Source organism: Procambarus clarkii, chromosome 41 (genome assembly GCF_040958095.1).
Source record: "Procambarus clarkii isolate CNS0578487 chromosome 41, FALCON_Pclarkii_2.0, whole genome shotgun sequence".
In the NCBI taxonomy this organism is placed as follows: domain Eukaryota; kingdom Metazoa; phylum Arthropoda; class Malacostraca; order Decapoda; family Cambaridae; genus Procambarus; species Procambarus clarkii.
Window position 1 is genome coordinate 6,280,649 of NC_091190.1, and position 23,554 is coordinate 6,304,202.

Consider the following 23,554-nt stretch of genomic DNA (forward strand, 5'->3'; position numbering starts at 1 on the left):
CTGCCTCTCTTCTCATCCTGACATATTCATTCCTAGCATTCTGATATCTTTCTCTGTTCTAAAGTGTCCTTTTATGCCTATAGTTTCTCCATGCCCTTTTACTTTGCTGCTTAGCTAGCCTACATCTCTGATTAAACCATGGGTTTCTCATCTTCATTTCACTGTTTTCCTTTTGGACTGGGACAAACTTGTTTGCTGCGTCCTTGCACTTCTGCGTGATGTAGTTCATCATGTCTTGGGCCGTCTTTCCCTTGAGCTCTGTTTCCCATACTATATCTGTTAGGAATTTTCTTATCTCCTCATAGTTTCCCTTTCGGTATGCTAACATTTTGTCTTCGGTATCCCTCCTCGAGTTCAATAACCCTTCTTCAATCAAGTACTCAAACACAAGTACACTGTGGTCGCTCATTCCTACTGAGGCATCAAAACCAATTTCTCTTATGTCGGAGTCGTTCAGAGTGAAGACTAGGTAGAGTCTCGCTGGTTCGTCATTTCCTCTCATCCTTGTGGGTTCTCTGACATGCTGGCATAAAACGTTTCTAGTCACCACCTACAATAGTTTGGCTATCCACATGTCCTCGCCTCCATGCGGTTCCTTGTTCTCCCAGTCAATCCTTCCGTGATTGAAGTCCCACATGATGAGCAGGTGGGATCTATTTCTACAGGCAGCAGAGGCTGCCCTCTCAATTATAGTGTTAACTGTCATGTTGTTGTTTTCATACTCTTGACTGGGTCTTCTGTCATTTGGTGGAGGGTTATATATTACTGCTACTACTATTCTTGGTCCTCCCATTGTCATGGTGCCTGCTATGTAGTCTTTGAAACCCACACAGCCTGGTATAGCCAGCTCCTTAAAACTCCATTCCTTTTTCATGAGTAGGGCCACTCCACCTCCTCCCCTACCTTCCCTCTCTTTCCTTATTACTGTGTACTCCTGGGGAAATACGGCATTCGTTATGCTTCCAGAGAGTTTTGTTTCAGTGAGTCCGATTACATCTGGGTTCACTTCTTGTGCTCTTTCCTTTAGTTCACTTGCCTTGCTTGTGATCCCATCTATGTTCGAGTACATCACCCTGAAACTGACTCTCTTCTGCTTCTTTTCTGGGGGGGAACTTTGGGATGTGGGGTGAACGGGTGTTGGGGGGATCTGGTACGAGGAGACTGGTGGAGGAGGATAGGCTTGGGGGGGGGAGTAGGAGGGTAAGGGGGTGGGTGAGAGGGGGAGGGGAGGGGGGGTGTTGGGGGGGGGCAGAAAAGGGGGATGGGCTTGGGAGGGCATGGGGGGAAGAGAAAGGCTGAGGTGGGTGAGGAAGAGGGAACGGTTTAGGGGAGTGGTGGAGAGGGGAAGGCTTAGGTGGGGTGGGGGAGAGTGGGGGGCGGGGGAAAACGGAGGGCTTGGCGGTGGGAGAAACAAGAGGGCATGTGGGAGACGGGAGGGCTTGGGGGATGGGGGGAGAAGGGAGGTCCTGGGGAGTGAGTGGGAGGAGGGGGGTGGGTGGGAATGGGTGTGTGTGTGTACTCACCTATTTGTGCTTGCGGGGGTTGAGCTCTGGCTCTTTGGTCCCGCCTCTCAACTGTCAATCAACTGGTGTACAAATTCCTGAGCCTACTGGGCTCTATCATATCTACATTTAAAACTGTGTATGGAGTCAGCCTCCGCCACATCACTGCCTAATGCATTCATCCGTTAACTACTCTGACACTGAAAAAGTTCCTTCTAACGTCTCTGTGGCTCATGTGGGTACTCAGTTTTCACCTGTGTCCCTTTGTTCGCGTCCCACCAGTGTTGAATAGTTTATCTTTGTTTACCCGGTCGATTCCCTTGAGGATTTTATAGGTTGTGATCATGTCTCCCCTTACTCTTCTGTCTTCCAGTGTCGTAAGGTGCATTTCCCGCAGCCTTTCCTCGTAACTCACGCCTCTTAGTTCTGGGACTAGTCTAGTGGCATACCTTTGGACTTTTTCCAGCACCGTCTTGTGCTTGACAAGGTACGGGCTCCATGCTGGGGCCGCATACTCCAGGATTGGTTTTACATATGTGGTGTACAAGATTCTGAATGATTCCTTACCTTGAGGTTACCTTGAGGTGCTTACAGGGCTTAGCGTCCCCGCGGCCCGGTCGTCGACCAGGCCTCCTGGTTGCTGGACTGATCAACCAGGCTGTTGGACGCGGCTGCTCGCAGCCTTACGTATGAGTCACAGCCTGGTTGATCAGGTATCCTTTGGAGGTGCTTATCCAGTTCTCTCTTGAACACTGTGAGGGGTCGGCCAGTTATGCCCCTTATGTGTAGCGGAAGCGTGTTGAACAGTCTCGGGCCTCTGATGTTGATAGAATTCTCTCTCAGAGTACCTGTTGAACCTTACACAGGTTCCTGAATGCTGTTCTCATGTTAGCCAACCTCGCATATGCCGCAGATGTTATTCTTTTTATGTGGGCTTCAGGAGACAGGTTTGGTGTGATATCAACTCCTAGATCTTTCTCTCTGTTCGTTTCATTAAGTACTTCATCTCCTATTCTGTATCCTGTATCTGGCCTCCTGTTTCCACTGCCTAGTTTCATTACTTGGCATTTACTCGGGTTGAACTTCAACAGCCATTTGTTGGACCATTCACTCAGTCTGTCTAGGTCATCTTGTAGCCTCCTACTATCGTCCTCAGTTTTAATCCTCCTCTTAAATTTTGCATCATCGGCAAACATTGAGAGAAACGATTCTATACCTTCTGGGAGATCATTTACATATATCAGAAACAATATAGAGTCAAGGACTGACCCCTGCTGGACTCCACTCGTAACGTCTCGCCAATCTGAGACCTCACCCCTCACACTGACTCGTTGTCTCCTGTTGCTTACTTACTCCTTTATCCAATGGAGTACCTTCCCTTTCACTCCAGCCTGCATCTCCAGCTTTTTCACTAGCCTCTTGTGTGGTACTGTATCAAAGGCTTTCTGACAATCCAAAAATTTGCAGTCTACCCACCCTTCTCTTTCTTGCCTTATTTTTGTTGCCTGGTCGTAGAATTCAAGTAACCCTGTGAGGCAGGACCTGCCATCCCTGAACCCATGTTGATGCTGTGTTACAAAGTTCTTTCGCTCCAGATGTTCCACTAGCTTTCTTCGCACAATCTTGACTTCCATCTTGAATTCCCTTATATTCCACTCATTTAGGGTAAATATCAAATTAAGCTTGGCTGGTTCATCTTCATCTTGATGAAGTTCATCTTGTGTGTGTGTGTGTGTGTGTGTGTGTGTGTGTGTGTGTGTGTGTGTGTGTGTGTGTGTGTGCTTGTGCGTGCGCGTGTGCGTGCGCGTGTGCGTGTGCGTGTGCGTGTGCGTGTGTGTGTGTGTGTGTGTGTGTGTGTGTGTGTGTGTGTGTGTGTGTGTGTGTGTGTGTGTGTGTGTGTGTGTGTGTGTGTGTGTGTGTGTACTCACCTATTTGTACTCACCTATTTGTGCTTGCGGGGGTTGATCCTTGGCGCTTTGGTCCCGCCTCTCAATTGTCAATGAACTGGTGGTCAGGTTCCTGAGTCTACTGGGCTCTATCATATCTAAATTTGAAACTGTGAATGGAGTCAGCCTCCACCGCATCACTGCCTAATGCACTCCATCCGTTAACTACTCTGACACTGAAAAAGTTCCTTCTAATGTCCCTGTGGCTCATGTGAGTGCTCAGTTTCTACCTGTGTCCCCTTGTTCGCGTACCACCAGTGTTGAATAGTTTATCCTTGTTTACCCGGTCGATTCCCCTGAGGATTTTGTAGGTTGTGATCATGTCTCCCCTTACTTTTCTGTCCTCCAGAGTCGTAAGGTGCATTTCCTGCAGCCTTTCCTCGTAACTCACGCCTCTTAGTTCTGGGACTAGTCTAGTGGCATACCTTTGGACTTTTTGCAGCTTCGTCTTGTGCTTGACAAGGTACGGGCTCCATGCTGGGGCCGCATACTCCAGGATTGGTCTTACATATGAGGTGTACAAGATTCTGAATGATTCCTTACACAGGTTCCTGAATGCTGTTCTCATGTTAGCCAGCCTCGCATATGCCGCAGACGTTATTATATTATGTGAGCTTCAGGAGACAGGTTTGGTGTAATATCAACTCTTAGATCTTTCTCTCTGTTCGTTTCATTAAGTACTTCATCTCCTATTCTGTATCCTGTGTCTGGCCTCTTGTTTCCACTGCCTAGTTTCATTACTTTGCATTTACTCGGGTTGAACTTCAACAGCCATTTGTTGGACCATTCACTCAGTCTGTCTAGGTCATCTTGTAGCCTTCTACTATCATCCTCTGTGTTTCAATCCTCTTCATAATTTTTGCATCATCGGCAAACATTGAGAGAAACGATTATATCCCTTCTGGCAGATCATTTACATATATCAGAAACAGTATAGGTCCAAGGACTGACCCCTGCGGGACTCCAATTGTAACGTCCCGCCAATCTGAGACCTCACCCCTCACACTGACTCGTTGTCTCCAGTTGCTTAGGTACTCCTTTATCCAATGGAGTACCTTCCCTTTCACACTGGCCTGCATCTCCAGCTTTTTCACTAGCCTCTTGTGTGGTACTGTATCAAACGCTTTCTGGCAATCCAAAAATGTGCAGTCTGCCCACCCTTCTCTTTCTTGCCTTATTTTTGTTGCCTGGTCGTAGAATTCAAGGAACCCTGTGAGGCAGGACCTGCCATCCCTGAACCCATGTTGATGCTGTGTTACAAAGTTCTTTCGCTCCAGATGTTCCACTAGCTTTCTTCGCACAATCTTCTCCATCAGCTTGCATGGTATGCAGGTTAGGGACACTGGCCTGTAGTTCAGTGCCTCCTGTCTATTCCCTTTCTTGTATATCGGGACTACGTTAGCTGCTTTCCAAATTTCTGGCAATTCCCCTGTTGCCAGTGATTTGTTGTACACTATGGAGAGTGGGAGGCACAGTTCTTCTGCTCATTCCTTTTAGTGTCCGAGGGGAGATTCCATCAGGGCCTAGAGCCTTTTTCACATCCAACTCTAGTAAACACTTCCTTACTTCACCGCTGTTAATCTCAAACTCTTCCAGTGGTTCCTGGTTAGCTATTCCCTCTCTTATCTCTTGGATTTCTCCTTGCTCTAAGGTGAAAACCTCCTGGAATTTCTTATTCAGTTCCTCACACACTTCCTTGTCGTTTGTAGTGAATCCTGCTTCCCCTATCCTTAATTTCATAACCTGTTCCTTTACTGTTGTTTTTCTCCTGATGTGGTTATGCAGCAATTTAAGCCGAGTCTTTGCCTTGCTTGCAATGTCATTTTCGTATTGTCTTTCTGCCTCTCTTCTCATCCTGACCTATTCATTCCTAGCATTCTGATATCTTTCTCTGTTCTAAAGTGTCCTTTTATGCCTATAGTTTCTCCATGCCCTTTTACTTTGCTGCTTAGCTAGCCTACATCTCTGATTAAACCATGGGTTTCTCATCTTCATTTCACTGTTTTCCTTTTGGACTGGGACAAACTTGTTTGCTGCGTCCTTGCACTTCTGCGTGATGTAGTTCATCATGTCTTGGGCCGTCTTTCCCTTGAGCTCTGTTTCCCATACTATATCTGTTAGGAATTTTCTTATCTCCTCATAGTTTCCCTTTCGGTATGCTAACATTTTGTCTTCGGTATCCCTCCTCGAGTTCAATAACCCTTCTTCAATCAAGTACTCAAACACAAGTACACTGTGGTCGCTCATTCCTACTGAGGCATCAAAACCAATTTCTCTTATGTCGGAGTCGTTCAGAGTGAAGACTAGGTAGAGTCTCGCTGGTTCGTCATTTCCTCTCATCCTTGTGGGTTCTCTGACATGCTGGCATAAAACGTTTCTAGTCACCACCTACAATAGTTTGGCTATCCACATATCCTCGCCTCCATGCGGTTCCTTGTTCTCCCAGTCAATCCTTCCGTGATTGAAGTCCCACATGATGAGCAGGTGGGATCTATTTCTACAGGCAGCAGAGGCTGCCCTCTCAATTATAGTGTTAACTGTCATGTTGTTGTTTTCATACTCTTGACTGGGTCTTCTGTCATTTGGTGGAGGGTTATATATTACTGCTACTACTATTCTTGGTCCTCCCATTGTCATGGTGCCTGCTATGTAGTCTTTGAAACCCACACAGCCTGGTATAGCCAGCTCCTTAAAACTCCATTCCTTTTTCATGAGTAGGGCCACTCCACCTCCTCCCCTACCTTCCCTCTCTTTCCTTATTACTGTGTACTCCTGGGGAAATACGGCATTCGTTATGCTTCCAGAGAGTTTTGTTTCAGTGAGTCCGATTACATCTGGGTTCACTTCTTGTGCTCTTTCCTTTAGTTCACTTGCCTTGCTTGTGATCCCATCTATGTTCGAGTACATCACCCTGAAACTGACTCTCTTCTGCTTCTTTTCTGGGGGGGAACTTTGGGATGTGGGGTGAACGGGTGTTGGGGGGATCTGGTACGAGGAGACTGGTGGAGGAGGATAAGCTTGGGGGGGGGAGTAGGAGGGTAAGGGGGTGGGTGAGAGGGGGAGGGGAGGGGGGGGGGTGTTGGGGGGGGGCAGAAAAGGGGGAAGGGCTTGGGAGGGTATGGGGGGAAGAGAAAGGCTGAGGTGGGTGAGGAAGAGGGAAGGGTTTAGGGGAGTGGTGGAGAGGGGAAGGCTTAGGTGGGGTGGGGGAGAGTGGGGGGCGGGGGAAAACGGAGGGCTTGGCGGTGGGAGAAACAAGAGGGCATGTGGGAGACGGGAGGGCTTGGGGGATGGGGGAGAAGGGAGGTCCTGGGGGGTGAGTGGGAGGAGGGGGGTGGGTGGGAATGGGTGTGTGTGTGTACTCACCTATTTGTACTCACCTATTTGTGCTTGCGGGGGTTGAGCTCTGGCTCTTTGGTCCCGCCTCTCAACTGTCAATCAACTGGTGTACAAATTCCTGAGCCTACTGGGCTCTATCATATCTACATTTAAAACTGTGTATGGAGTTAGCCTCCGCCACATCACTGCCTAATGCATTCATCCGTTAACTACTCTGACACTGAAAAAGTTCCTTCTAACGTCTCTGTGGCTCATGTGGGTACTCAGTTTTCACCTGTGTCCCTTTGTTCGCGTCCCACCAGTGTTGAATAGTTTATCTTTGTTTACCCGGTCGATTCCCTTGAGGATTTTATAGGTTGTGATCATGTCTCCCCTTACTCTTCTGTCTTCCAGTGTCGTAAGGTGCATTTCCCGCAGCCTTTCCTCGTAACTCACGCCTCTTAGTTCTGGGACTAGTCTAGTGGCATACCTTTGGACTTTTTCCAGCACCGTCTTGTGCTTGACAAGGTACGGGCTCCATGCTGGGGCCGCATACTCCAGGATTGGTTTTACATATGTGGTGTACAAGATTCTGAATGATTCCTTACCTTGAGGTTACCTTGAGGTGCTTACAGGGCTTAGCGTCCCCGCGGCCCGGTCGTCGACCAGGCCTCCTGGTTGCTGGACTGATCAACCAGGCTGTTGGACGCGGCTGCTCGCAGCCTTACGTATGAGTCACAGCCTGGTTGATCAGGTATCCTTTGGAGGTGCTTATCCAGTTCTCTCTTGAACACTGTGAGGGGTCGGCCAGTTATGCCCCTTATGTGTAGCGGAAGCGTGTTGAACAGTCTCGGGCCTCTGATGTTGATAGAATTCTCTCTCAGAGTACCTGTTGAACCTTACACAGGTTCCTGAATGCTGTTCTCATGTTAGCCAACCTCGCATATGCCGCAGATGTTATTCTTTTTATGTGGGCTTCAGGAGACAGGTTTGGTGTGATATCAACTCCTAGATCTTTCTCTCTGTTCGTTTCATTAAGTACTTCATCTCCTATTCTGTATCCTGTATCTGGCCTCCTGTTTCCACTGCCTAGTTTCATTACTTGGCATTTACTCGGGTTGAACTTCAACAGCCATTTGTTGGACCATTCACTCAGTCTGTCTAGGTCATCTTGTAGCCTCCTACTATCGTCCTCAGTTTTAATCCTCCTCTTAAATTTTGCATCATCGGCAAACATTGAGAGAAACGATTCTATACCTTCTGGGAGATCATTTACATATATCAGAAACAATATAGGTCCAAGGACTGACCCCTGCTGGACTCCACTCGTAATGTCTCGCCAATCTGAGACCTCACCCCTCACACTGACTCGTTGTCTCCTGTTGCTTACTTACTCCTTTATCCAATGGAGTACCTTCCCTTTCACTCCAGCCTGCATCTCCAGCTTTTTCACTAGCCTCTTGTGTGGTACTGTATCAAAAGCTTTCTGACAATCCAAAAATTTGCAGTCTACCCTCCCTTCTCTTTCTTGCCTTATTTTTGTTGCCTGGTCGTAGAATTCAAGTAACCCTGTGAGGCAGGACCTGCCATCCCTGAACACATGTTGATGCTGTGTTACAAAGTTCTTTCGCTCCAGATGTTCCACTAGCTTTCTTCGCACAATCTTGACTTCCATCTTGACTTCCCTTATATTCCACTCATTTAGGGTAAATATCAAATTGAGCTTGGCTGGTTCATCTTCATCTTGATGAAGTTCATCTTGTGTGTGTGTGTGTGTGTGTGTGTGTGTGTGTGTGTGTGTGTGTGTGTGTGTGTGTGTGTGTGTGTGTGTGTGTGTGTGTGTGTGTGTGTGTGTGTGTGCGTGTACGTGCGCGTGTGCGTGCGCGTGTGCGTGTGCGTGTGCGTGTGCGTGTGTGTGTGTGTGTGTGTGTGTGTGTGTGTGTGTGTGTGTGTGTGTGTGTGTGTGTGTGTGTGTGTGTTTGTGTGTGTGTGTGTGTACTCACCTAGTTGTACTCACCTAGTTGTGTCTGCAGGATCGAGCATTGACTCTTGGATCCCGCCTTTCGAGCATCGGTTGTTTACAGCAATGACTCCTGTCCCATTTCCCTATCATACCTGGTTTTAAAATTATGAATAGTATTTGCTTCCACAACCTGTTCCTGAAGTGCATTCCATTTTCCCACTACTCTCACGCTAAAAGAAAACTTCCTAACATCTCTGTGACTCATCTGAGTTTCAAGCTTCCATCCATGTCCCCTCGTTCTGTTACTATTCCGTGTGAACATTTCGTCTATGTCCACTCTGTCAATCCCTCTGAGTATCTTATACGTTCCTATCATGTCCCCCCTCTCCCTTCTTCTTTCTAGTGTCGTAAGGCACAATTCCCTCAGGCGCTCCTCATACCCCATCCCTCGTAGCTCTGGGACGAGTCTCGTTGCAAACCTCTGAACCTTTTCCAGTTTCATTATATGCTTCTTCAGATGGGGACTCCATGCTGAGGCGGCATACTCTAAGACTGGCCTTACGTAGGCAGTGTAAAGCGCCCTAAATGCCTCCTTACTTAGGTTTCTGAATGATGTTCTAACTTTTGCTGGTGTAGAGTACGCTACTGTCGTTATCCTATTAATATGTGCCTCAGGAGATAGATTAGGTGTTACGTCCACCCCCAGGTCTCTTTCACGCGTCGTTACAGGTAGGCTGTTCCCCTTCATTGTGTACTGTCCCTTTGGTCTCCTATCTCCTAGTCCCATTTCCATAACTTTACATTTGCTCGTGTTGAATTCTAGTAGCCATTTCTCTGACCACCTCTGCAATCTGTTCAGGTCCTCTTGGAGGATCCTGCAATCCTCATCTGTCACAACTCTTCTCATCAACTTTGCGTCATCCGCAAACATCGACATGTAGGACTCTACGCCTGTAAACATGTCGTTAACATATACAAGAAATAGAATTGGTCCCAGCACCGATCCTTGTGGTACTCCACTTGTTACTGTTCGCCAGTCCGACTTCTCGCCCCTTACCGTAACTCTTTGGCTCCTTCCTGTTAGGTAGTTCCTTATCCATGCTAGGACCTTTCCCCCCACCCCCGCCTGCCTCTCGAGCTTGAACAGCAGTCTCATGTGCGGTACTGTATCAAAGGCTTTTTGGCAGTCCAGAAATATGCAGTCTGCCCAACCATCTCTGTCCTGTCTTATCCTCGTTATTTTATCATAGAATTCCAGAAGGTTTGTTAGGCACGATTTCCCTGTCCAGAACCCATGTTGATGTTTGTTCACAAACCTAATGTTCTCCAGGTGTGCAACCAGTCGTAGCCTAATTATTCTTTCCAGTATTTTACAGGGGATGCTTGTCAGTGATACAGGTCTATCGTTAAATGCCTCCTCCCTATCACCTTTCATGAAGATCGGCACGACATTTGCCTTCTTCCAGCAACTGGGCAATTCTTCTGACATAAGTGACTCATTAAAGATCATTGCCAGAGGCACGCTGAGGGCCTGTGCTGATTCTTTTAGCATCCACGGTGATACTTTGTCTGGTCCAACTGCTTTAGTTGCATCTAGAGTTGTCAACTGTTTCATTACCTCCTCTGCTGTCACCTCTATATCTGATAGTCTTTCATCTAGGGTAACCCCTTCCAACAATGGGAGCTGCTCAGGCTCGGTAGTGAACACTCCATGGAAACTGGCATTCAGTGCCTCGCAGATTTCCTTGTCACTTTCAGTATATGCCCCCTCTGTCTTCCTTAGTCTTGTCACTTGGTCATTCACCGACATTTTTCTTCTTATATGACTGTGTAGTAACTTAGGTTGTTTTTTCGCTTTGATTGCAATATCGTTCTCATAGTCCCTTTCCGATGTTCGTCTTATGTTAACGTAATGATTCCTAGCTCTGTTGTATCTGCTTCTGTTGTCCTCTGTTCTTTGTCTTCTGTACTTCCTCCACTCCCTCCTGCTGGCCATTTTTGCTTCCTGACACTGTCTATTAAACCATGGGTTATTATATTCCTTCTTATTTTTTCCCTTTACCGTTGGTATAAATCTCTCTTCGGCCTCCTGGCATTTCTGTATGACTAGGTCCATCATATCTTGGACTGTTTTTCCTCTAATTTCTTCCTCCCACTGCACTTCACCCAGATAGTCCCTTATCCTCTTATAGTCTCCTTTCCTGTAGTCAGCTCTCCTTTCCAAGATCTCTTGTCCCATGGTCATAAGTTTGAATTCCATCATGTAGTCAAAGACTAGGACACAATGGTCACTGGCCCCTAGAGGTATTTCATGCTCTAAATTCTCGATATCTTCTACGTTCTGGGTGAAAATCAGGTCTAATAGGCTCGGTGCATCTCCTCCTCTTTCCTTTTGTGTCTTGCTTCACATGTTGTGTCAGGAAATTCCTGTCTATAACATCTACTAATTTTGCTCCCCACGTTTCGTCCCCTCCATGGGGATTCCTTGATTCCCAATTTATCTCTCCATGATTTAGGTCCCCCATGATCAGCAGCTTCGCTCTCATTCTGTGGGCTAGTGTTGCTGCCTTCTGCAGTTCATCTATACATGCTTTGTTGTTGTCATCATACTCCTGCCTGGGTCTTCTTCTGTTTGGTGGGATTGTAGATTACCAAGATGTGTGTGTGTGTGTGTGTGTGTGTGTGTGTGTGTGTGTGTGTGTGTGTGTGTGTGTGTGTGTGTGTGTGTGTGTGTGTGTGTGTGTGTGTGTGTGTGTGTGTATGTGTGTGTGTGTGTGTGTGTGTGTGTGTGTGTGTGTGTGTGTGTGTGTGTGTGTGTGTGTGTGTGTGTGTGTATTCACCTAGCTGTATTCACCTAGCTGTGTTTGCGGGGGTTGAGCTTTGCTCTTTCGGCCCGCCTCTCAACTGTCAATCAACTGTTTACTAACTACTTTATTTTTTTTTTTTTTTTTTTTCCCACACCACACACACACACACACCCCAGGAAGCAGCCCGTGACAGCTGACTAACTCCCAGGTACCTATTTACTGCTAGGTAACAGGGGCATTCAGGGTGAAAGAAACTTTGCCCATTTGTTTCTGCCTCGTGCGGGAATCGAACCCGCGCCACAGAATTACGAATCCTGCACGCTATCCACCAGGCTACGAGGTGTGTGTGTGTGTGTGTGTGTGTGTGTGTGTGTGTGTGTGTGTGTGTGTGTGTGTGTGTGTGTGTGTGTGTGTGTGTGTGTGTGTGTGTGTGTGTGTGTGTGTGTGTGCACTAACCTAGTTGTGTTTGCGGGGGTTGAGCTCTGGCTCTTTGGTCCTGCCTCTCAACCGTCAATCAACAGGTGTACAGATTCCTGAGCCAATCGGGCTCTATCATATCTACACTTGAAACTGTGTATGGAGTCAGCCTCCACCACATCACTTCCTAATGCATTCCATTTGTCAACCACTCTGACACAAAAAAAGTTCTTTCTAATATCTCTGTGGCTCATTTGGGCACTCAGTTTCCACCTGTGTCCCCTTGTGCGTGTTCCCCTTGTGTTAAATAGACTGTCTTTATCTACCCTATCAATTCCCTTCAGAATCTTGAATGTGGTGATCATGTCCCCCCTAACTCTTCTGTCTTCCAGCGAAGTGAGGTTTAATTCCCGTAGTCTCTCCTCGTAGCTCATACCTCTCAGCTCGGGTACTAGTCTGGTGGCAAACCTTTGAACCTTTTCCAGTTTAGTCTTATCCTTGACTAGATATGGACTCCATGCTGGGGCTGCATACTCCAGGATTGGCCTGACATATGTGGTATACAAAGTTCTGAATTATTCTTTACACAAGTTTCTGAATGCCGTTCGTATGTTGGCCAGCCTGGCATATGCCGCTGATGTTATCCTTTTGATATGTGCTGCAGGAGACAGGTCTGGCGTGATATCAACCCCCAAGTCTTTTTCCTTCTCTGACTCCTGAAGAATTTCCTCTCCCAGATGATACCTTGTATCTGGCCTCCTGCTCCTTACACCTATCTTCATTACATTACATTTGGTTGGGTTAAACTGTAACAACCATTTGTTCGACCATTCCTTCAGCTTGTCTAGGTCTTCTTGAAGCCTCAAACAGTCCTCTTCTGTTTTAATGCTTCTCATAATTTTAGCATCGTCCGCAAACATTGAGAGAAATGAATCGATACCCTCTGGGAGATCATTTACATATATCAGAAACAAGATAGGACCGAGTACAGAGCCCTGTGGGACTCCACTGGTGACTTCACGCCAATCGGAGGTCTCACCCCTCACCGTAACTCTCTGCTTCCTATTGCTTAGATACTCCCTTATCCACTGGAGCACCTTACCAGCTACACCTGCCTGTCTCTCCAGCTTATGTACCAGCCTCTTATGCGGTACTGTGTCAAAGGCTTTCCGACAATCCAAGAAAATGCAGTCCGCCCAGCCCTCTCTTTCTTGCTTAATCTTTGTCACCTGATCGTAGAATTCTATCAAGCCTGTAAGGCAAGATTTACCCTCCCTGAACCCATGTTGGCGATTTGTCACGAAGTCCCTTCTCTCCAGATGTGTTACCAGGTTTTTTCTCACGATCTTCTCCATCACCTTGCATGGTATACAAGTCAAGGACACTGGCCTGTAGTTCAGTGCCTCTTGCCTGTCGCCCTTTTTGTATATTGGGACTACATTCGCCGTCTTCCATATTTCTGGTAGGTCTCCCGTCTCCAGTGACTTACTATGGACCACTATGGAGAGTGGCTTACTATACACTATGTGTGTGTGTGTGTGTGTGTGTGTGTGTGTGTGTGTGTGTGTGTGTGTGTGTGTGTGTGTGTGTGTGTGTGTGTGTGTGTGTGTGTGTGTGTGTGTGTGTGTGTGTGTGTGTGTGTACTCACCTAATTGTACTCACCTAATTGTGCTTGCGGGGGTTGAGCTCTGGCTCTTTGGTCCCGCCTCTCAACCGTCAATCAACTGGTGTACAGATTCCTGAGCCTATTGGGCTCTATCATATCTACATTTGAAACTGTGTATGGAGTCAGCCTCCACCACATCACTTCCTAATGCATTCCATTTACTAACTACTCTGACACTGAAAAAGTTCTTTCTAACGTCTCTGTGGCTCATTTGGGTACCTGTGTCCCCTTGTTCGCGTCCCACCAGTGTTGAATAGTTCATCCTTGTTTACCCGGTCGATTCCCCTGAGGATTTTTTAGGTTGTGATCATGTCCCCCCTTACTCTTCTGTCTTCCAGTGTCGTAAGGTGCATTTCCCGCAGCCTTTCCTCATAACTCATGCCTCTTAGTTCTGGGACTAGTCTAGTAGCATACCTTTGGACTTTTTGCAGCTTCGTCTTGTGCTTGACAAGGTACGGGCTCCATGCTGGGGCCGCATACTCCAGGATTGGTCTTACATATGTGGTGTACAAGATTCTGAATGATTCCTTACACAGGTTCCTGAACGCGGTTCTGATGTTAGCCAGCCTCGCATATGCCGCAGACGTTATTCTCTTTATGTGGGCTTCAGGAGACAGGTTTGGTGTGATATCAACTCCTAGATCTTTCTATCTGTCTGTTTCATAAAGTACTTCATCTCCTATTCGTCATCTTGTAGCCTCCTACTATCATCCTCTGTTTCAATCCTCCTCATAATTTTTGCATCGTCGGCAAACATTGAGAGGAACGAATCTATACCCTCTGGGAGGTCATTTACATATACCAGAAACAGTATAGGTCCAAGGACTGACCCCTGCGGGACTTCACTTGTGACGTCTCGCCAATCTGAGACCTCACCCCTCACACAGACTCGTTGTCTCCTGTTGCTTAGGTACTCCTCTATCCACCGGAGTACCTTCCCTCTCACTCCAGCCTGCATCTCCAACTTTCGCACTAGCCTCTTGTGTGGCACTGTATCAAAGGCTTTCTGACAATCCAAAAATATGCAGTCTGCCCACCCTTCTCTTTCTTGCCTTATTTTTGTTGCCTGGTCGTAGAATTTAAGTAACCCTGTGAGGCAGGACCTGCCATCCCTGAACCCATGTTGATGCTGTGTTACAAAGTTCCTTCGCTCCAGATGCTCCACTAGTTTTTTTCGCACAATCTTCTCCATCAGCTTGCATGGTATGCAGGTTAGGGACACTGGCCTGTAGTTCAGTGCTTCCTGTCTATCCCCTTTCTTGTATATCGGGACTACGTTAGCTGCTTTCCAAATATCTGGCAGTTCCCCTGTTGCCAGTGATTTGTTATACACTATGGAGAGTGGTAGGCACAGTTCTCTTGCTCCTTCCTTTAGAACCCAAGGGGAGATTCCATCTGGGCCTATAGCCTTCGTCACGTCCAACTCTAGTAAACACTTCCTTACTTCCCCACTGGTAATCTCAAACTCTTCCAGTTGTTCCTGGTTAGCTATTCCCTCACTTTCCTCTGGAATTTCTCCTTGCTCTAAGGTGAAGACCTCCTGGAATTTCTTATTCAATTCCTCACACACTTCCTTGTCATTTGTAGTGAATCCTTCTGCCCCTATCCTTAATCTCATAACCTGTTCCTTTACTGTTGTTTTTCTCCTAATGTGGCAATGCAACAATTTAGGCTGAGTCTTTGCCTTGCTTGCGATGTCATTTTCGTATTGTCTTTCTGCCTCTCTTCTCATCCTGACATATTCATTCCTGGCATTCTGGTATCTTTCTCTGCTCTCCAGTGTCCTGTTATTCCTATAGTTTCTCCATGCCCTTTTACTTTGCTGCTTAGCTAGCCTACATCTCTGATTAAACCATGGGTTTCTCATCTTCATTTCTCTGTTTTCCTTTTGGACTGGGACAAACTTGTTTGCTGTATCCTTGCACTTCTGCGTGATGTAATCCATCATATCTTGGGCCGTCTTTCCCCTGAGCTCTGTTTCCCATGCTACATCTGTTAGGCATTTTCTTATCCCCTCATAGTTTCCCTTTCGGTATGCTAACCTTTTGGTTTCGGTATCCCTCCTCGAGTTCAATAACCCTTATTCAATCAAGTACTCAAACACCAGTACACTGTGGTCGCTCATTCCTACTGGGTCCTCAAAACCGATTTCTCTTATGTCGGAGTCGTTCAGAGTGAAGACTAGGTCGAGTCTCGCTGGTTCGTCATTGCCTCTCCTCCTTGTGGGTTCTCCGACATGCTGGGTTAAAAAGTTGCTTGTCACCACCTCCAATAGTTTGGCTCTCCACGTATCCTCGCCTCCATGCGGTTCCTTGTTCTCCCAGTCAATCTTTCCGTGATTGAAGTCGCCCATGATGAGCAGGTGGGATCTATTTCTACAGGCAGCAGAGGCTGCCCTCTCAATTATAGTGTTAACTGCCTTGTTGTTGTTTTCATACTCTTGACTGGGTCTCCTGTCATTTGGTGGAGGGTTGTATATTACTGCTACTACTATTCTTGGTCCTCCCATTGTTATGGTGCCTGCTATGTAGTCTCTGAACTCCTCACATCCCGGGATGGCCATCTCCTTAAAACTCCATTCCCTTCTCATGAGTAGGGCCACTCCGCCTCCTACCCTACCTTCCCTCTCTTTCCTTATTACTGTATACTCCTGGGGAACCACGGCATTCGTTATGATTCCAGAGAGTTTTGTTTCAGTGAGTCCGATTACATCTGGGTTAACTTCTTGTGCTCTTTCCCTTAGTTCACTTGTCTTGCTTGTGATCCCATCTATGTTCGAGTACATCACCCAGAAACTGACTCTCTTCTGCTTCTTTTCTGGGGGGGACCTTTGGGATCTGGGGTGAGTGGGAGCTGGGGGGAGCTCTGTGTGTGTGTGTGTGTGTGTGTGTGTGTGTGTGTGTGTGTGTGTGTGTGTGTGTGTGTGTGTGTGTGTGTGTGTGTGTGTGTGTGTGTGTGTGTGTGTGTGCATATACTCACCTAGTTGTGCTTGCGGGGGTTAAGCTCTGGCTGTTCGGTCCCGCCTCTCAACTGTCAATCATCTGGTGTACAGGTTCCTGAGCCTATTGGACTCTATCATATCTACATTTGAAACTGTGTATGGAGTCAGCCTCCACCACATCACTGCCTAATGCATTCCATCTGTCAACTACTCTGACACGGAAAAAGTTATTTCTAACGTTCCTGTGGCTCATTTGGATGCTCAGCTTCCACCTGTGTCCCCTTGTTTGCGTACCACCAGTGTTAAACAGTTTATACTTATTTACTCTATCAATTCCTCTAAGAATTTTGTAGGTAGTGATCATGTTTCTCCTTATTCTTCTGTCTTCCAGAATCGTGATTTGCATTTCTCGCAATCTTTCCTCATAACTCATACCTCTTAGTTCTGGGCATACCTAGTGGCATACCTCTGAACTTTTTCCAGTTTCTTCTTATGCTTGACAAGGTTCGGGCTCCATGCTGGGGCCGCATACTCCAGGATTGGTCTTACATATGGTGTATACAAAGTTCTGAATGATTCCTTACACTGGTTCCTGAAAGCAATTCTGATGTTAGCCAGCCTCGTATACACCGCCGATGTCAGTGTGTGTGTGCATATATGAATGTAAGTTTGAGTGTGAGTGCATGAGTGCATGTATGGTTTGTGAAAATGTCTGTGCATGAGTGCCCGAATGTTTGTGTGTGTGTGTGTGCTGGAGTACTCACCTATTTGTGCACAAGGGTTCAGCTGTGGCTCTTTGGTCCCGCTTCTCAACTGTCAACCAACAGGTGAACAGGTTCTCACACACCAGTAGGTCCTCACACACCAGCAGGTCCACACACACCAGCAGGTCCTCACACACCAGCAGGTCCACACACACCAGCAGGTCCACACACACCAGCAGGTCCACACACACCAGCAGGTCCACACACACCAGCAGGTCCACACACACCAGCAGGTCCTCACACACCAGCAGGTCCTCACACACCAGCAGGTCCACACACACCAGCAGGTCCACACACACCAGCAGGTCCTCACACACCAGCAGGTCCACACACACCAGCAGGTCCTCACACACCAGCAGGTCCACACACACCAGCAGGTCCACACACACCAGCAGGTCCACACACACCAGCAGGTCCACACACACCAGCAGGTCCTCACACACCAGTAGGTCCTCACACACCAGCAGGTCCTCACACACCAGCAGGTCCACACACACCAGCAGGTCCACACACACCAGCAGGTCCTCACACACCAGCAGGTCCACACACACCAGCAGGTCCACACACACCAGCAGGTCCACACACACCAGCAGGTCCACACACACCAGTAGGTCCTCACACACCAGCAGGTCCACACACACCAGCAGGTCCACACACACCAGCAGGTCCTCACACACCAGCAGGTCCTCACACACCAGCAGGTCCACACACACCAGCAGGTCCACACACACCAGCAGGTCCTCACACACCAGCAGGTCCTCACACACCAGCAGGTCCACACACACCAGCAGGTCCTCACACACCAGCAGGTCCACACACACCAGCAGGTCCTCACACACCAGCAGGTCCTCACACACCAGTAGGTCCACACACACCAGCAGGTCCTCACACACCAGCAGGTCCACACACACCAGCAGGTCCACACACACCAGCAGGTCCTCACACACCAGCAGGTCCTCACACACCAGCAGGTCCTCACACACCAGCAGGTCCACACACACCAGCAGGTCCTCACACACCAGCAGGTCCTCACACACCAGCAGGTCCTCACACACCAGCAGGTCCTCACACACCAGCAGGTCCACACACACCAGCAGGTCCTCACACACCAGCAGGTCCTCACACACCAGCAGGTCCTCACACACCAGCAGGTCCACACACACCAGCAGGTCCTCACACACCAGCAGGTCCTCACACACCAGTAGGTCCTCACACACCAGCAGGTCCACACACACCAGCAGGTCCACACACACCAGCAGGTCCTCACACACCAGCAGGTCCTCACACACCAGCAGGTCCACACACACCAGCAGGTCCTCACACACCAGCAGGTCCTCACACACCAGCAGGTCCTCACACACCAGCAGGTCCACACACACCAGCAGGTCCACACATACCAGCAGGTCCACACACATGGACTACATGATGGAGCTTAAAATTGTGACCAAAGGACAAGAGGTCCGGGAAAGGAGACTTGATTACAGAAAAGGGGACTACAGAAGGATAAGGGACTACCTGGGAGAAGTGCAGTGGGAGGAAAAACTTAGAGGAAAAACAGTGCAAGGTATGATGAACCAAGTCATATTGAAATGCAAGGAGGCTGAAGAGAGATTTATTCCAACAATAAAGGAAAAAAGCAGGAGGGAATATAATAACCCATGGTTTAATAGACAGTGTCAGGAAGCAAAGGTGAGAAGCAGGAGGGAGTGGAGGAAGTACAGAAGACAAAGGACAGAGGACAACAGGATTAGATGTAACAGAGCTAGGAATGATTACATTAACATAAGACGAGTGTCGGAAAGAAATTATGAGAATGATATTGCAGTCAAAGCGAAAAAGCAACCTAAATTACTACATAGCCATACAAGAAGGAAGATGTCGGTAAATGACCAAGTGACAAGACTAAGGAAAACAGAAGGGGCATATACAGAAAGCGACAAGGAAATCTGCGAGGTACTGAATGCAAAATTCCATGGAGTGTTCACAACCGAGCCTTAGCAGCTCCCATTGTTAGAAGAGATTACCCAAGATGAAAGACTATCAGATATAGAGGTGACAGCAGAGGATGTAATGAAACAGTTGACAACACTGGATGCCAGTAAAGCAGTTGGACCAGACAAAGTATCACCGTGGATACTTAAAGAGGCAGCGCAGGCTCTCAGCGTGCCTCTGGCAATGATCTTTAATGAGTCACTTATGTCGGGAGAATTGCCCAGTTGCTGGAAGGAGGCAAATGTCGTACCGATTTTCAAAAAAGGTGATAGGGAGGAGGCACTTAACTACAGACCCGTATCACTGACAAGCATCCCCTGCAAAATACTTAAAGAATAATTAGGCTAAGACTTGTTGAGCACCTGGAGAGCATTGGGTTTGTAAACAAGCACCAACATGGGTTCTGGACAGGGAAATCATGCCTAACAAACCTTTTAGAATTCTATGATAAAGTAACAAGGATAAGGCAGGACAGAGAAGGCTGGGCAGACTGCATATTTCTTGACTGTCAAAAGGCCTTTGATACAGTACCGCACATGAGACTGCTATACAAACTTGAGAGGCAGGCAGGAGTAAGCGGAAAGGCCCTAGTATGGGTGAAGAGCTACCTAACAGGAAGGAGCCAGAGGGTAATGGTAAGGGGAGAGAAGTCGGATTGGCGAACAGTAACAAGTGGAGTACCTCAAGGATCGGTGCTGGGACCAATCCTCTTTCTAATTTACGTAAATGATATGTTTACAGGAGTGGAATCATACATGTCGATGTTTGCAGATGACGCAAAATTAATGAGAAGAGTTGTGACAGACGAGGATTGTAGGATCCTCCAAGAGGACTTAAACAGGCTGCAGAGATGGTCAGGGAAATGGCTACTGGAGTTTAACACCAGTAAATGTAAAGTTATGGAAATGGGATCAGGTGACAGGAGACCAAAGGGACAGTACACAATGAAGGGGAACAGCCTACCTGTAACGATTCGAGAAAGAGACCTGGGAGTGGATGTGACACCTAATCTAACTCCTGAGGCACATATAAATAGGATAACGACATCAGCGTACTCTACACTGGCGAAAATTAGAACTTCATTCAGAAACCTAAATGAGGAGGCTTTTAGGGTGCTTTACACTGCCTACGTGAGACCCGTCTTAGAGTATGCCGCGCCATCATGGAGCCCCCACCTGAAGAAACACATAAAGAAACTGGAGAAGGTTCAGAGGTTTGCGACGAGGCTTGTCCCAGAGTTACGAGGGATGGGATATGAAGAGCGGCTGAAGGAACTGAACCTTACGACACTAGAGAAAAGAAGGGAGAGAGGAGATATGATAGGGACATATAAAATACTCAGGGGAATTGACAAAGTGGAAATAGATGAAATGTTCACACGTAATAATAACAGAACGAGGGGACATGGGTGGAAACTGGAAACTCAGATGAGTCACAGAGATGTTAGGAAGTTTTCTTTTAGCGTGAGAGTAGTGGAAAAATGGAATGCACTTGGGGAACAGGTTGTGGAAGCAAATACTATTCATACTTTTAAAACTAGGTATGATAGGGAAATGGGACAGGAGTCATTGCTGTAAACAACCGATAGCTGGAAAGGCGGGATCCAAGAGTCAATGCTCGATCCTGCAAGCACAAATAGGTGAGTACACACCAGCAGGTCCACACACACCAGCAGGTCCACACACACCAGCAGGTCCTCACACACCAGCAGGTCCACACACACCAGCAGGTCCACACACACCAGAAGGTCCACACACACCAGCTGGTCCTCACACACCAGCAGGTCCACACACACCAGCAGGTCCTCACACACCAGCAGGTCCACACACACCAGCTGGTCCTCACACACCAGCAGGTCCTCACACACCAGCAGGTCCACACACACCAGCTGGTCCTCACACACCAGCAGGTCCACACACACCAGCAGGTCCTCACACACCAGCAGGTCCACACACACCAGCAGGTCCTCACACACCAGCAGGTCCTCACACACCAGCTGGTCCTCACACACCAGCAGGTCCTCACACACCAGCAGGTCCTCACACACCAGCAGGTCCTCACACACCAGCAGGTCCTCACACACCAGCTGGTCCTCACACACCAGCAGGTCCTCACACACCAGCAGGTCCTCACACACCAGCTGGTCCTCACACACCAGCAGGTCGTCACACACCAGCAGGTCCTCACACACCAGCAGGTCCTCACACACCAGCAGGTCCACACACACCAGCAGGTCCTCACACACCAGCAGGTCCTCACACACCAGCAGGTCCACACACACCAGCAGGTCCTCACACACCAGCAGGTTCACACACACCAGCAGGTCCTCACACACCAGCAGGTCCTCACACACCAGCTGGTCCTCACACACCAGCTGGTCCACACACACCAGCAGGTCCACACACACCAGCAGGTCCACACACACCAGCAGGTCCACACACACCAGCTGGTCCTCACACACCAGCAGGTCCACACACACCAGCAGGTCCACACACACCAGCAGGTCCACACACACCAGCAGGTCCACACACACCAGCAGGTCCTCACACACCAGCAGGTCGTCAGACACCAGCAGGTTCTCACACACCCGCAGGTCCTCACACACCAGCAGGTCCACACTCACCAGCAGGTCCACACACACCAGCAGGTCCACACACCCGCAGGCCCTCACACACCAGCAGGTCCACACACACCAGTAAGGGCTTTCACACAACTAGGCCCTCACACACACCTGCAGGTCGCCATGGGACACCTGGTCACACACCTGCAGGTCGCCATGAGACACCTGCTCACACACCTGCAGGTCGCCATAAGACACCAGGTCACACACCTGCAGGTCGCCATGAGACACCTGCTCACACACCTGCAGTAACGCCGTAACCACTTGCCTGTTGAGGGATAGCTTGGCCAGACAGTGGAGGAGAGGTCCGGCTAGGAGGAGCGCGCCCAAGACAGCCAGCCATGTGCCGGGGGTGAACGGAAGCACCAGGGACTGGAAGCGAGGAATTTTGGCTTCTCTCTGGATGATGAAGCAGGTCGACTGTAACAGTGAGTGAGGAGAGATGGAAGCCGGGCACTGATGCAGCGGTTGATCCCTACTGGGTTATCCCTACTGAGTCTCTTAAGTCGTTGGTGTCATTCATAACGTGAGGGGCTGTCAGCCTCATTGTCATCGATTATTTATTGCATTTTTTGTATATATTTAAAGCTGTTATTTCTTAAAGGGAATCGAACCTAGTTCTCAGTCTGCTACGTTAAAGATCGCACCAAGAACCTAAAGGACTTTGAACTAATAATTTACGAGTGATGAATGTAGTCCTGTAGTCCCAAACATTTATATTCTCAGTACCTCATTCAGGCAAATATTTTCCAGTTCTTCATATCAATTTTATCAATGTAGTCATGTTAATATTTTCCTCTCGTGCATATTATCATATGCAGTAAATACTACTATCTCACTCAAGTCAATTTTATACTTTCAGTATTATCAGTATTACTCCCACTCTCATGGCAATGTTATCCCCTGATTCATGTCAACATTTTACCCTAAACTCATGTCAATAAATTTCATTACTCATGTTTAATATTATCCACTCCAATGATGGTAACATTATTACATTAAGTAAATATCTCGATCACGTCAATATTATCATCTCCATTGTGTCAATATTATCGTCTTCATTGTCAATATTGTCCACTCGAGGGGTCAAAATTATCTCCAACTGCATCTTAACATTATCACACACACAAAATCCACCTCACTCTTGGCAATATTATATCTTTACTCATTTAAATATTACCCCATCATTCATTCAGGTCAATAACATTCCCTGATTCATACCAGTGTTATCACCTCACTCCTTCATATACTATCCACTATTCTTCTCAAAATATTACATTCGCATTCATGTCAATATATCGTATTTGTTAATAGTATTTCTCCTATCATATCAGAATCATCATCTCACATTTTTCAGTATCATCTCACATAAATATTTCCTCTCATTCATGTTTGTATTTTTACTGTGATACATGTCACTCTGGTCAATATTATCCCCTAAATCATACCATTAAGATCCCATCACACATGTCAATATTATTACCTCACTCGTGTCTGAATATTCTAAAATATCAAATCATTATTTTCTCGTCACTCTTGCCAATGCTCAGAGAAATCACAGTAATGTGATGAATCAATGAGGAAATCAGTAGGAGCCGTGATGAGGATTCGAACCTGTGCT

At 47.6% G+C, this 23,554-nt stretch overlaps 1 protein-coding gene across 1 annotated transcript in view; it reads right to left on the minus strand.

Moving 5' to 3' along the window:
* The window catches only part of LOC123748276 (ionotropic receptor 21a-like), a 460,516-nt gene that overhangs the window by 61,857 nt on the left and 375,105 nt on the right, over nucleotides 1–23,554 (minus strand). The window contains exon 8 of the mRNA XM_069339092.1: nucleotides 22,202–22,353. Within this exon, the coding sequence (XP_069195193.1) occupies nucleotides 22,202–22,353 (152 nt within the window). The remainder of the gene's footprint in view (nucleotides 1–22,201; nucleotides 22,354–23,554) is intronic.